Source organism: Podarcis bocagei (assembly GCF_964188305.1).
Source record: "Podarcis bocagei genome assembly, chromosome: 15".
NCBI classification, from domain to species: Eukaryota; Metazoa; Chordata; class Lepidosauria; order Squamata; family Lacertidae; genus Podarcis; species Podarcis bocagei.
The window spans coordinates 12,902,640-12,917,694 of NC_138141.1; the positions used below are offsets into that span (position 1 = coordinate 12,902,640).

Here is a 15,055-nt window from a genome sequence, read left to right on the forward strand (position 1 = left end):
ACCAGGTGGAGCCAATGTTGAAAAGGCCCTGGCTCCGGTTGAGGCTAATCTGACTTCCTTAGGGCCCGGGACCACTAGGGTGTTGCTATTTATGGACCTTAAGGTCCTCCGTGGGGCATACCGGAAGAGATAGTTCTGTAGGTACGAGGGTCCTAGGCCGTGAAGGGCTTAGACTTCATGATGTTTCCCCTTTCTAGGGGTTTCTCCCACCCCATTTCTCTCCACACACCCCTGCTGCCAATCTTGAGGATCTCCAGCCTGTGTTTGTGACCCCCAGGACTGTTGTAAGTAGGAAGGCAGGCATGTGGAGGCTGACTGAGGGTAGAGCGAGTGAGCTGTGGACCTAATGAGATGACCAGCAATGGCCACCCTAGGACCATTTGTAAATGGCTTTGAACTCTTTGGGGAAGAGCAGGGCAAGCCGTCTCCCCCGCCCCCGCCCCCATCTAGGATTCTGACTCACAGGGAGTTTCATGTGGTGTCGGGTTTAACATCCTTTGAACTCCTTGTGTTGTCTTGGGTTCCCCTTTTCACAGGGAGGTTTTGATGCTGTTCTGAACTGTCTGGGGCTTCCAACGCTTTTGCTCAGTAAACGGATACCGTTGTGAAGCGTTGAGACAACATAACAGCTAGGAGAGAAGTAAATCTCCTTGGTGCAGTTTTTCATTCCCTGACGTGAAAGAAAACACAGAGGAGCACCGGCAGCTGCCTTCTTCCAAGTCAAGAACATTGGTCCATCTAGCTCAGCACTGTTTACACTGGCTGGCAGCAGCTCCCTAGTTTCAGAAGGGAAGGGTTGCCAAACGTCCAGAATTTCCTGGACATACCTGGAATACTGCAGTCGGAAGCAGCGTCCAGGCAGAAATCGCTAAAATGTCTGGAAAAATCCAGATATATGGAAACTCATATTGGCAGTGTCAGTTTAGGCGATTTTTGCAACAATTTTGCAACAAAAAAAGAAGCAATGCAAACACACACACAAAAGCGACAACTTTTGTGCCTGGATTTTCACTTTTTGAAATATGACAACCCTACATAAGGGGGTCTCTCCCACTCATACTTGGACTGAACCTGGGATTATTTTCATGCAAAGGTTACACTCTATCATGGAGCTACAGCCCTTCCTCAAGAAAGGGGCATATTTTAAGTGCACATACCTCCTTATCTCCCAAACAGCAAAGAAATTGTATATAACATTATGCAATATTTAATAACAATAATATTAAATTTGTAAGGCTGAAATGCCACCTCGATTTACATCACTTCCCGATGGTTGCAATCCTTCACCCTAGTGCTGTCTTCCCCAACTTGCTGCTCTACAGATGTTGTTGGACTGCAATTCCCATCGTCCCTGACCACTGGCCATGCTGGCTGGGGCCTGATGGGAATAAGAGTCCACAATATCTAGAAAGCCCCAGGCTGGGGAAAGCTGCTCTTGATCTGCTGCCCTCCTTAGCAGCAAGACTCAAGGGGAGAGGGCATCAGTGCTAGATTTTCTATGCTGCATACATGAGAGATCTGCCCCCTTCTAATCCTCTGAAACTCAAACCCCAGAGGTGGCCAAGCTTCACATCTGCCCAGCAGCCCAGCGAGCTCACAGGCTCTGCCCATTATTTACAACCCTAATTACTCTCTATCGACTGGGAAGCAGCGAACGGACAAAGGGCGCTCGAGAGTTCACACACAATTGAATTTCCCAGTAACAATCAGCAGTGAAAGCGCACGCAAGGGGGCGGAGGGGGAGGGGGAGGCAAGAGAAAATCAATCAAGGCAAAGGAGCTGGCTTCAGACAGGGATCATCTGTCGCACCTGCCAAGCTTCCAGCATGAGGGCCCTGCGCCCGCCGCTCATACGAGGAGACGGATCGCCGGCACGTCCTCCCCTCCTGCCCCGCCAAATCTCCCACGCAGCAGACAAACGGCTTGACATCATATTCGATGGCATGTGGGTGCAACCCACGAGATTGTACACAAGTCCCAGCTGCCTTTTCCCTCCTCCCTGAGTGTCAGGGGGGAAGGGCGGGGGAAGATAAGGCGTGATTTAGCTCTTCTGTGCTGACGCTGAAAGGTGGCAACAGATACTTGTCCACTCACTGATGCCTCCCTGGCAAAATCACGTGCCTGATGTGGACACACACACACACGAAGAAGTGTCAATGCGAAACACACACACACACAAACACACACAGAGCCACGTCTCCCGTGAGCTGGAGCAGTTTTGGAAAGTGTGTGCCTTTTCTTGTTGCCGTAGAAACCCAGCTGGCGACGCTGCAACTAAATGAGGATTTCAGGGTTACAACCTCCTTTGTCTTATTAATCCCTCCCAATTGTCTGCTGCCAATGGATCAGGTGTTTCTGTCTAATAATAATAATAATAATAATAATAATAATAACGGAGAGGGTGGAAGGGAGGACTCTTTTGAGAGTAGAGGACTGCTCCCTGGGGAGAAGCTCAGAGGTAGGGGAATAAGGCAGTACAAAGCCTTTCATTTCCAGGTCACCAGTTCAACAAGGAGATGGTTCAACAAGGCCTATTTGGCACAAGAATGGATATGGTGGCTTCTGAGCTCTCTAGACAGGGCCAGCCCTTGGAATGACTCTCTAGTCAGATCTCCCTTCTTTCCAGGGAATGAGTTTGGGGATTCAGAGGGTGGGGAGAGAACCCCTCTCGGGCCGTGACCAGTAACACAAGTGTTACTTCACGAGCAGCACTTGTGGAAGAAGCGCCTGTAGTGCTAGTATTTCTTTGGCCTGAGGAGGCTGCATCGCTCTCCTCTGACTCTAAGGTCTCCAGCTCAGAAGGCCATGGTCTCTCTCGTTTTACAGAAGTCAATGACTTCTAAAGCAGGCTCTGTCCCTTTAAATGAAGGTGCTCCTCTCATGGAAGATGGAGCTAGCTACTGGGATGCTGAAGGCTTCTATTTGAGGCTCAGTCGGAGGCCGGCTGTTGCTGAAACAACATCTGAGCTCTGCTGTCATGTTAAAGCTGCAGGCTGGGCCCTGACTGGATCTGTCCATGGTGCTACTGATGCCCTGCCCTGCCCCAACTCTCTGTAACGCCCGCAAAATAACTTTTCTATTCTGTCAGGATAATGCAGGCCATTAAGAATGCATCTTTTCAGAATAACTTGTTTCTGATGTTAATTTTTTATTTATTTATTTTATGTACATATGGATCTCAACTGCAAAGCAATCACATGATATTGGGCCCACAATTCTAAACACACAGCTCCTGGTGGATGTGAGCCATTAACAGGGTCATCTGCAGAGACCTTAGTGGTTGGGCAGGGATATAGGGGATTGGCAGCCCCTGAGGTATCCTAGGCTCAAATTGCTAAGGGCCTTGCAAACTAACACAAGAACCTTGAACCTTCCCCAGGAATGTATGAGCATCACGTGCGGACTTTTGAGCACTGGAGTTAATGTGCTGGTGATAGTGTATCCTCACAAAACTGGAGCCCCTGGACCAGGGGTAGCTCCACATAGAGCGCAGTGCAGTAATCAAGTCTTGAGGTTACCAACACATGCCTCTTATGACATCTTGCCCTGCACCATATTGGATTTGTAAGAAGATGGCTTCTTAATAAAGCATTCCCTGCTCAGTGCAGAAAATGCCCAGCGTGACAGCAATTTGATTGTGCTGTTCTTTCCGTAGCTAAGTTGTTATTTACGAATATACGCCATGAAATTCCACCCACCACCCTCCTACTACTCCCACTTCTACCTACGTAACTTGACAACATTTCATTAAATAATTGTTGATTTTGATGAAGCACAGCTTGCTTGGGAGAATGGGAGGCGCAGGGGGGTGCAGGGAAGAAGCCCCCCCCTCAAGTCCTATTGTTAGGTGGTGGTAATGAAGGAAATTGCCTACACAGCTATTCTTTCTCTTTCCCTCGGAACCTCCCCCACCCCTCCAATTCTTTCCAGTGATTGTAATAAAAGTGAAAGGTTTTCTGATCAAGCCAAGCCCCTTCTATGCTTTCCAGGCATCTGAATATTGCCAAGGAAACATAGACAAAATGATATTAGCAGCAAGAAGAAAAAGGGGACTGCTACGGTTCAAGAAGCAGGTGGTGTTGTGGGTTAAACCACAGAGCCTAGGACTTGCCGATCAGAAGGTTGGCGGTTCGAATCCCCACGACAGGGTGAGCTCCCATTGCTCAGTCCCTGCTCCTGCCAACCTAGCAGTTCGAAAGCACATCAAAGTGCAAGTAGATAAATAGGTACCGCTCCAATGGGAAGGTAAACAGCGTTTCCGTGCGCTGCTCTGGTTCGCCAGAAGCAGCTTAGTCATGCTGCCCACATGACCCAGAAGCTGTACGCCGGCTCCCTTGGCCAATAAAGCAAGATGAGTGCTGCAACCCCAGAGTCGGCCACGACTGGACCTAATGGTCAGGGGTCCCTTTACCTTTACTTTTAGGGCTCAAGAAAGGTTCTTCAGTGACTTGGTGTGAAATTTCCTCCAGGTAACAGCTGAAGGGTGTGCAACCTGTGGGTGTCCGCAACTTGGACTACAACTTCTATCATCCCTGACCAATGAGCATGCCGATGGGAGCTGGAGTCCAACAAGGTGTGGAGGGCAATTGGGTCCTTCATCCAGGTAATGGCCAAACTAACACTGAGACTAGGAGACGACAAAACTAAAGGAATGGCTGGTCACTTCCTCCCTTTTCAGAAAGCTCTGAATGGATCAGTATTTTGGGGGCAGAGGTATGTTCTTAACTGGTACTCATAGAATTGTAGAGTTGGAAGGGATCACAAGCGTCATCTAGTCCAGCCCCCTGCAGTGCAGGATTCCCCCTCCCCAATGTAGGGTTCAAACCCACAACCCTGAGATTAAGAATCTTATGGTCTACTGATTGAGCTACTGACAATGAATGGCACACTGGTATCATTCTTTAGGATATACAGTGGTACCTCGGGTTAAGAACTTAATTCGTCCTGGAGGTCTGTTCTTAACCTGAAACTGTTCTTAACCTGAAGTACCACTTTAGCTAATGGGGCCTCCCGCGGCTGCCGCACGATTTCTGTTCTCATTCTAAAGCAAAGTTCTTAACCTGAGGTACTATTTCTGGGTTAGCGGAGTGTGTAACCTGAAGCATCTGTAACCTGAAGCGTCTGTAACCCGAGGTACCACTGTACCATATCTTTTCTCTCTTTTTATTCAATAAAATTTAATTTTCCAAAATAATAAAACTTTTAATAACTGGGTACAAGCTTAGTTATATAATACAATCTCAGCAAAAACAACAACATTGCATTGGGTACGTAGTGTCATTTCAAGCATGTTCTTAAGTCATTAATGGTTAATATAGCCTCGCCACAGACAAATTTGAGCTGATGGGGGGCTGGAGAGAATTGTTATCTTCTTCCCTTACATATAAAAGAAAGGTGCGTCAACAAAGCTATCTCTCCAAGCAATACCTTTTGCTACTCTTCTAAGCCAGGTTAGTCGCTCTGAGATAGCTACATCCCAAATGCTGTTGAACCATATCTTGAGGGGTAGCTCAGCCTGAGATTTCCAAAAACACGCTAGCACCAAACGTCTGGACATCAGTAAAAAGAACAATAAATCTTTATGTCAGATGGTGAGGTCAGAATCTATGTTTAAAGAATGCAGGGCTAAAGCTGGATTTGGTGAGTTCTCCATTACCCAAGAAAAACCAACAAGATCTAAGTTTGCAGAGCCTTTTGCCCCCTCCTGCAAAAAATAAGAATAATACTATCCTGGTTGTTTATATTCTAGGATTTGTCTGAGATGATATTTTCAATGCTCACATGTAACCCAAATGGACAGATCCTATGAAGCCCCACCCTTGTAGGTCTTAGTGAAATGTCAGGAGAAAGATTCTTGAGGTTATTATTGGGGATGGGGGTCTTGCAAAGCCCATGTACATGAGAAGTCTTTTCTTAGAATCACAGGCTTTTAGAGCTGGAAGGGATTTTTGAGGTCATCACACCCAACCCACAGCCCAGCGGCCATAATATGCCTCTCTGAAATTTGTTTTAGTCTTGCCCTCTTATCCTCTCGTTTCCCCCAGCTGCCACCCCCATCATTATTTTCTCAGATATGCATTTAAAAGAAGGAGAGAAACTGCTCTAATGTAACAAACTACTTAAGATTCCATCAACTTATTTTTCAGTTTGACGCTGCAGGTCATGTTAGTAGCCGCATTTCATTATTTTCGGTTAGATACAAAGGCAAGATGTTGATTTAAATATGGGGCGATGACAGTAAAAAATAGTTGTGAATCATATGCAAAAATATGGATGGAAGAGAACGTGAATATCAACCCCCCCCCCGAGACCCTTAGGGTACCCTCTTACATTTTAAAAATAATAATGGTGTAACAGGTTCAAACCATAGAATGGATGGTTGTCAACACGCCAGGGGCTCATGCCATCCTCTTTGTTACAACAGCTTTCCCCGCTTCCTGTTCAGCAGGAACAGAAACTTGTCATGATAATGTCTGAATAGGCCAATACAGTGGTACCTCGGGTTAAGTACTTAATTCGTTTCGGAGGTCCGTTCTTAACCTGAAACTGTTCTTAACCTGAAGCACCACTTTAGCTAATGGGGCCTCCTGCTGCCGCCGCACCGTCGGAGCCCGATTTCTGTTCTCATCCTGAAGCAAAGTTCTTAACCCGAGGTACTATTTCTGGGTTAGCGGAGTTTGTAACCTGAAGCGTATGTAACCCGAGGTACCACTGTAATGGTTTATGCCTGCCCATCCATTTTTATTTTATTTCACAGAATTTGTACACTACTTAATTGTAAAAAACAACCTCTAAGTACTTCACAAAAAACATACATTAAAGTTATCTATAAAAGTCAGAGTTTTAAACAGGTAAGCTTGACTTAAGAAGAAAGTTTTTAGCAGCTACCAAAAATATTACAGTGAAGGAGCTTGCCTAATGTCAATGAGAGGGAGTTCCAGAGTGCAGGTGCTGCTGTGTTAAAAAAATGACTGCTTACAGGTGCAGAACAGACATTTTAGAAATCAGACTATGGTATCTGATTCAGGTTTTGAGGGCAAGTGCGAACCTAGTTGGCTAATTTGGACATTGCAGCAAACTATGCTTATCACTAAATGGAGAGGAAGCTGTGAGACAGAGGAAAGTGGAGAGAGGAGCTAATGCCAGAGGCTTACTTCCAATCCTCTAAACCAGCAGTTTTCAACATGGGGTGCCTTGAATGAGAGTCAGGGGTGCCTTGGGCAACACTGGCCTTTGTCCCTCTTTCCTTCCTTCCTTCCTTCCTTCCTTCCTTCCTTCCTTCCTTCCTTCCTTCCTTCCTCTGATGCCCTCTCACATCTCTGCTGCCCCAAGGCTGAAGAAGTATCTGAAGAAGTGTGCATGCACACTAAAGCTCATACCAATAACAAACTTAGTTGGTCTCTAAGGTGCTACTGGAAGGATTTTTTAAATTTTGTTTCGACTACGGCAGACCAACATGGCTACCTACCTGTAGCCCCAAGGCTTGTTTGCCTCATGTCCACCTTTGGCCAGTCTCTGTCAGGCTGCTAAGGCTGGGGGGGGGCATCCTTTCCCCAGACCCTATGGGGCGGCATGAGGAGGCACCTCTCTTTGGGGCAGGGGGCGGTGACTCAGAGACACCCAAGGAGAGGGGGCTGAGAGAAGACTCTAAGGGTGAGGGTGTTCAAAAGGGGTGAGGGGCTGCCAGCTCTACAGGCAAGGGGTGACATAAAGGGGCTACTGAGGCTCAGAGTGTGTTTCCTCACAGGGAAGCCGCATAAAAAATGTAGTTGGTCAAGGGAGCTGTGAACTCGAAAAGGTTGAAACTGAAGGTACATTCTTTCACCTTTGGTGGACGTGCCCAAGGATTAAGGCCTTCTGGGAGATGATATATAATGAATTGAAAAAGGTATTTAAATATACCTTCTTGAAGAAACCAGAGGCCTTTCTCCTGGGCATAGTTGGCCAATCGGTGTTAAAGAAGGACAGAACTTTCTTTATGTATGCTACAACAGCAGCAAGAATACTTATTGCAAAGTATTGGAAGACAGAAGATTTACCCACTCTGGAAGAATGGCAGATGAAAGCGATGGACTACATGGAATTGGCGGAAATGACTGGCAGAATCTGAGACCAGGGAGATGAGTTGGTGGAAGAAGATTGGAGGAAATTTAAAGACTATTTACAGAAATATTGCAAAATTAAGGAATGTTAGAATGATGTTGGATTGAAGTTAAGTGGTTTCTAGTGGTAATGGTTTAAAAAACGTTATAATATATTAAGATTAAACATCAGGATAATAAGGAGGGGAAGGAATTGCTGAACTAATAAATTGAACTGGAATACAAAAAAGGGAGGTATGAGGAGGTCTGGGAAACAAGTAAATGAAAGATAAGTGATGTAAAAATGGAATTATTTTTAACTGTTTTTTATTTCTTATTTTTTCTTTTTTTCTTTTTCATTATGTAATATTGTGAAAACTTTAATAAATATTTATTTTAAAAAGAGAAAAGGTTGAAAACCTCTGTTCTGAACCATGGTTTGGAGGATCATTTGAACTGAGCCACTGTGACTCTCTAACAAATTGGTTTTTTGTGATTTATGCCTTCACTATTCTCACCTACAACGTGATTCTAACTATCCTGCCCGGAAATGTTTTACTAAATTGATAGGAATTTACTCCCAGGTAAGGGGGGTGAGGGCTGCAACCTCTCTCTCTCTCTCTCTCTCTCTCTCTCTCTCTCTCTCTCTCTCTCTCTCTCACACACACACACACACACACACACACAGTACTACCATGTTTAAGGCAGGAGCCACTCTCACTTCCAGCTAAGTAATAAATGAAATTGGATCCAAGAATTGCTAAACTGTGAGTCATCCCCAGAGGCTGAGAAACTTTGGGATTACTCCCTGCCTCCTTAATAAGCAGCTATTTGATTTGAAGGAACATGATAAGCATGTCTGTGCGTTACTTGGCTTGCCGCCACCCCCTCCCAGGATTAGGGAAGCATTTCCTCCCAGTTAAATCTGTGTGGAGTCGGTGTACATCAGCGCTTCTCGCTCCAAACTGTCCCAGGCGTGAAAAATTTATCTTCCACTTGCAGATAACTTACCATCTTCCACTTCCAGGAGAGCTTTCGCTAGGATGCTCCCTGCCACACTAATGGCTTGACACATGTAGTAGCCCGAATCTGAAGTCTGCACGTCCATGATGTTCATCTCGCCACTTGGAGACACAGAAAAACGGCCCATCGCCTGAGGGGGCTGGCTAGGAAAAAGCAGGATCTGTAGAAAATAAAATGGGGAAAAAAGCATTTTCAAGTCCCATCCCCTGAAAACATGCAAGAAGAATGCGGTGCTTGGTTGCCAATATGGCCTTGGGTTGCCGTCCACTTCCCCACTGCCCATTTCCCAGAATGTCTCCCTCTTGAGAGACACAATAGTTCCCCCCCTTCCTTCTGTGGGATGTAGTCATGGGATCAAAAAGAGATAATGGGTGAATCTCCAAAGATGCTTAAGAAAAAGGTGCCTTGTATTTGTAATGAAATGTATTAGTATGTCAAATCCTAATACATAACTCCAAGGGAGTTATGCCTGCCATGGGTGAAACGCCATCGTCTTGGAAAGCTTCTCTCTTTATCAGCCTAGTTCAGACATAACAGGAAGCTGTGGTTTCCTGCTGTGTGAATGAGCTGTGGCAAGTCTTGAGCCCATGTGCCTCCCCCTCCCCTATTTTACATGCGAGAGGAAGAGATTAGAAGCATCTGCTTTGGGTTTTAAACTAACCGCAGTTCACTGTGAGGTCTGAAATCAGGTAACTACGGTTTGTTTTGTGGTTCCAGCTAGGAACTGAAATCAAAATGACATTTCTCACCTATTTTAGGGTTGTCATATTTCAAAAAGTGGAAATCTGGACACAAAGTTGCTCTGTTGTTGAGGGGAGGGCAAAGTTGTTGAGTTGTTTTTGCAAAATCTCAAAAAAGAAGAACCTTTTGAGCTACAGTGGTACCTCGGGTTACATACGCTTCAGGTTACAGACTCCGCTAACCCAGAAATAGTACCTTGGGTTAAGAACTTTGCTTCAGGATGAGAACAGAAATTGTGCTCCGGTGGCGCAGTAGCAGCAGGAGGCCCCATTAGCTAAAGTGGTGCTTCAGGTTAAGAACAGTTTCAGGTTAAGAATGGACATCCGGAACGAATTAAGTACTTAACCTGAGGTACCACTGTATTTTTAATGAAATTCACCAAAAACTATGCTTGCAACATGGGTTGTCATACATCCAGATTTTCCTGGACATTTAAGCTATTCCTGTCCAGACACTGTTTCGGAAATTCGATTCCCGGCTATATCCGGGAAATTCCAGCCATATGGCAACCCAACCTAATTTAGGCTACTGGAATAAAGAAATTTAGTTAGCAATAGACTTTTGTGTGAAGGGCCTGTGAACTCAGAAGATGCTCAAAGATTATATATGCCCTTTAATTCTAACTATGTATTTTGCACCTGGTTCTGGTTGGTAGAGGTTCTAGTAGAAAAACAGAAAGCAAAATGAAGCGTAGATCCAGGAAGTATGAAGCCTGTCTAGCACAGGGGTGGTGAACCTCTAACTCGTGGGCCTAATTTATCCAGGAAGGCCATTTCCCCCAAATTAGATCCACTTTCCCTGCTGTCGCCACATCACAGGTGACAGCAGGTAAAGGCATGGCTGCCACTGCTTTGAAGTCCGTTTCCAAATGACCTTCATTGAAACCAATTTCAGATGTATTTCAAAGGTGAGACCTCTTCAATTTGTCACCAGTCCCCTGTTACACCAGTCAAAGTTGGCCCACGGAAGGATCGGGCTCAGTTCCCCACCCCTGCTGCAGAGGCATAACCGCATCCTGTACCCTTGGTGGGCAGAACAGGAGAAAAGCTACAGCCCCTCAGAATTCTTCTCATTTTTCATGGCAGAGAAGCCAGGAGGACAATGTCACCAATTTTCTCCAGGAGGAGAGATTCTCCAACAGATCTTCAGGGATGGGACTCATTATTGGCAGCAGCGGCAGCAGCACAAATCGTTCCTTTGGGGGGGGGGTGTTATCGGCTAGTTGTTTTTATTGTCATTACACATAGTGGAACCTTGGTTTTCAAATGTAATCTGTTCCAGAAGACCATTCAACTTCCAAAAAGTTCAAAAACCGAAGCAGGCATTTCCATCCAGAAAACTCAATACGGAAGCTGCATGACACGTTCGGTTTCCAAAAAGTGTTCGAAAACCGAAGCAGTTACTTTTGGGTTTTCAGTGTTTGAAAGCTGAAATGTTCAACTTCTGAGGTGTCCGAAAACCAAGGTACCACTGTATTCTGGTTTTTATGTTGATCTTTTCTGTGAACTGCACTGAGACCTCCTGGTATAGGGCGGTATATAAATTCAATTATTATTATTATTATTAATAATAATAATATGAAAATAATAATACAGTGGTACCCTGGGTTAAGAACTTAATTTGTTCTGAAGGTCCATTCTTAAATTGAAACTTTTCTTAACATGAGGTACTACTTTAGCTAAAGGGGCCTCCCGCTGCTGCCGCCGCCCGATTTCTGTTCTCATCCTGAAGCAAAGTTCTTAACCCGAGGTACTACTTCTGGGTTAGCGGAGTCTGCAACCTGAAGCATCTGTAACCCGAGGTACCACTGTAATAATACCACCTCTCCAACACAGAGACTCCCCCATCCACCCCTAACATTATACCCTACCTTTCATACTCCTGCATGGAATTTGACCACACGTGGCAACTGCATCTCAGAACAAAAGCAAGCCGAAAGATTCAGCATGCACACCCAGGCACATATTTGCGCAAAAGGAAGGCAAGAGGACATGCTGTATTGGGTAAGGCCGCACCTACCTGGCTACCTTCCTTCTGCCAAAACACGGCTGGCGGTGGGTTTCCTTTGGTCTCGCACTGAAAGGTCACGGTGCGGCCTTGGGCTACAATCTGATCTCGAGGACGGGTCACCAACTGTGGTGGAACTGAGAGAAAAGGAGAGGCAAGACAAAGACAAACAGGTTTAAGACTTTGGGGGAGTTAAGACATGCACCCACCCCTGGACCCGTCCAGTCCTAGGTTTTTCATATCCAAACCCAGTGCTATAGTCCTGGGATTGGGAAGATGTGCTCCTCCTGATCAGCCACAGCTCTCCTCATCTCTGACCTTTGGACATGCTGGCAAGGGCAGGTGCTGAAGTCCAACACCATCATCTGGAGCAGCCTTTCTCAACCTGTGGGTCTCCAGATGTTGTTGAACTACAGCTCCCATCACCCCTAGCTAGCAAGGCCAGAGCTCAGGGATGATGGGAGTTGTAGTCCAACAACATCTGGGGACCTACAGGTTGAGAACTGCTGATTCTGGAGGGACATCAATTCTCCATTCTTGTTCCTGGTCGCTATACTCTGCTGTCCTGTCTCTGGGCTATTTGCGGGTGCTTGAAAATAAAGGTTCTGCCCCAAAGACATTGACAGCACCCGATAGCTCGGTTGGTTGGGGCGTGGTGCCGATAAATCTAAGGTTGCAGGTTCGATTCCTGTATGGGGCAGCTGCATATTCCTGCATCGCAGGGGGTTGGACTAGATAATATTCAGCTTCTCTTACAACTATATGAGTCTATGAATAGATGTATTTTGTAGCTATCTTTTCACCCGCTTATAAAATAGGGAGGGGAATAACTACCTATTCACTCTGCCTACTGGGAAGCTCTTGTGTCATGTGAAATCTCGCCTCTGGAAAAAGAATGTCTGGGCAGTCAAATATAGTGCCTTCATTACTTTCTCTCTCTTAACTGGTTTGAACTAATAATAGTTATAGCAGCAGCCAATGAACTTTATAAGAGTTAGCATCTTTTAATCCAGATGGATTGAAAGACCTGCTGGTCCTCTTGTGGAATGGGGTTGTGAAAATTGTGTTGTATGTCGCGCATGATCATGTGGGTTCTGACCATCTTCTATCTGGCTCCCACTCATTTATAGCTCGCTCGTTTGGGGAAGGGGTAGAGCTTGCTGGTACGGCACACACGCTTTGAGTGCAGAAGGTGCCAGGTTCAAGCCCCACCATCTCCTAGTAGGGCTGGAAAAGACCCGTATATGAAACCCTGCAGAGATGCTGCCAGTCAGACAATAAAGAACTAGTTGGACCAGTTGTCTGATTCTGCATTCGGTGGCTTCCAATGTTTCTAGATATCTGGAGCACCTGCTTTCACAGTATGGGCAACCCAGAAGATTTTAAAGCAAGAACAGCAAGAGGCATTTAACAAGGGAAGAGATAAAGAAAAGAGAAATGCAAACCACTGGGGTATGGTAAAGGAACACAAGCTATAACTTCACAGAGGAAATCAAACATATTAATGTGCTTCCAGATAGGCTTGGACTTTTATTTATTTATTTATTTAAAATCCAGTCTATAAATGCATGCAAAGGATATCATCTTGCAATGGAAGAAAGGAAAGGAGGAGACAGAGAGAGGCAAGAAAAGAAAAAAAAGACCCTCTAAATCAGCCACCGGGCCATAAATAATGTTGCAGATTTAAATTCCTCCCTGAGCACCTCTGCCTTGTTTGGAACCTTTTCTCGCCTCTCAATGCAAGACAAATGGCACCGGGTTTTACAAATGCTAATCGCTTGCCTTATCTCCTCTTTGCCCTCCCTCCCAAACTACCTAGAGAAGGAGAGAGAGAGACAATGCCCCATTCCTCTTGCAGAGCTGTAAAGTATTTATAGGGCACCAGGCACTGTAAGAAAGGGAGGGAAAGAGCTTCAGGTGTACTATTGTCATGCTGATCACTGCAAGCCTTACTTTAATGAAGTTGTGAGTGCTAGGTTACCCGCATGCTAATCGCAAGGGGGGGGACTGCTTGTTAACCAGCCCTCCCCCATCCAGAAGTCTTTTCTGGCAGAGTTTCCATGGAATAGGTAAAAATCCTCCTGATGTTTAATAGTTATTGACTGGCGCCAGAAATGGTTCATGGGAAGGGGTGCGTATGTGTGGATCTATGCAGACAGGAGTTAAATTTGCAGCAATGCCCAGTTCCATTGCCCCCTAAAGGTAAACGTAAAGGGACCGCTGACCATTAGGTCCAGTCATGACTGACTCTGGGGTTGCGGCGCTCATCTCACTTTATTGGCCGAGGGAGCTGGCGTACAGCTTCCAGGTCATGTGGCCAGCATGACTTTATTGGCTCATCTCGCTTTATTGGCCGAGGGAGCTGGCGTACAGCTTCCAGGTCATGTGGCCAGCATGACTAAGCCGCTTCTGGCGAACCAGAGCAGTGCATGGAAACACCGTTTACCTTCCCGCCGAAGCAGTACCTATTTCTCTACTTGCACTTTGATGTGCTTTCGAACTGCTAGGTTGGCAGGAGCAGGGACCGAACAATGGGAGCTCACCCCGTTGCGGGGATTCGAACCACTGATCTTCTGATTGGCAAGCCCTAGGCTCTGTGGTTTAACCCACAGCGCCACCCGTGTCCCTATATCTTTGCAGACAGGATCTATGGAGACAGGAGTTAAATTTGCAGCAATGCCCAGTTCCATTGCCCCCTATGTTGCTCCTATTCCAGGTCCTGGGTTGGCTCACAAGAGTCACTGTGCTAAATAGTGGTGGAGAGAAACAGCAGCAAAGTTGGCAGCATGAGACATGTAATTGTGATTGCTATTTCAGGAACCAGCAGTGATGAATCATGACAGCAGTTACCAAAGTGTCACTGTAATTGGGTTGGACCAAAGATATGGGTCACTGATAGTCAAAGGTGATGGAAGTCCACTGTCTGGAAGACGGCAGGCGAGTTATCCCTTGGTGTATGAGGCTCCATTCAGATGTCCAACTGAATGTGCAGATGTGGCACTTACTCAGCCTTAGTGTTGTCTGAATGGGGTGGCCTCATGTTGTGCAAAGTCACTCAATTAGCATCATGGATGAGCATGAATTTGAACTTGGGTTTCTCATATCCAAGTCCCCCAAACTCCAGCCAAGTTGCCACAAAGATATTTAGCACGTCTTGATTTATGATATTGGATCTGCCTTCTGTCTCATTCTCCTTTGCCTCCA

General features: G+C 45.9%; 1 protein-coding gene across 5 annotated transcripts in view; it reads right to left on the reverse strand.

The window, feature by feature from the left end:
- Positions 1 to 15,055, reverse strand: part of ROBO3 (roundabout guidance receptor 3) — a 354,640-nt gene that overhangs the window by 51,414 nt on the left and 288,171 nt on the right. For all 5 annotated transcript variants that reach the window (XM_081171599.1, XM_081171598.1, XM_081171597.1 and 2 more), the window contains exons 7-8: positions 11,864 to 11,988; positions 9,092 to 9,263 (exon numbers count right to left, since the gene is read on the reverse strand). In XM_081171599.1, the coding sequence (XP_081027725.1) occupies positions 9,092 to 9,263; positions 11,864 to 11,988 (297 nt within the window). The remainder of the gene's footprint in view (positions 1 to 9,091; positions 9,264 to 11,863; positions 11,989 to 15,055) is intronic.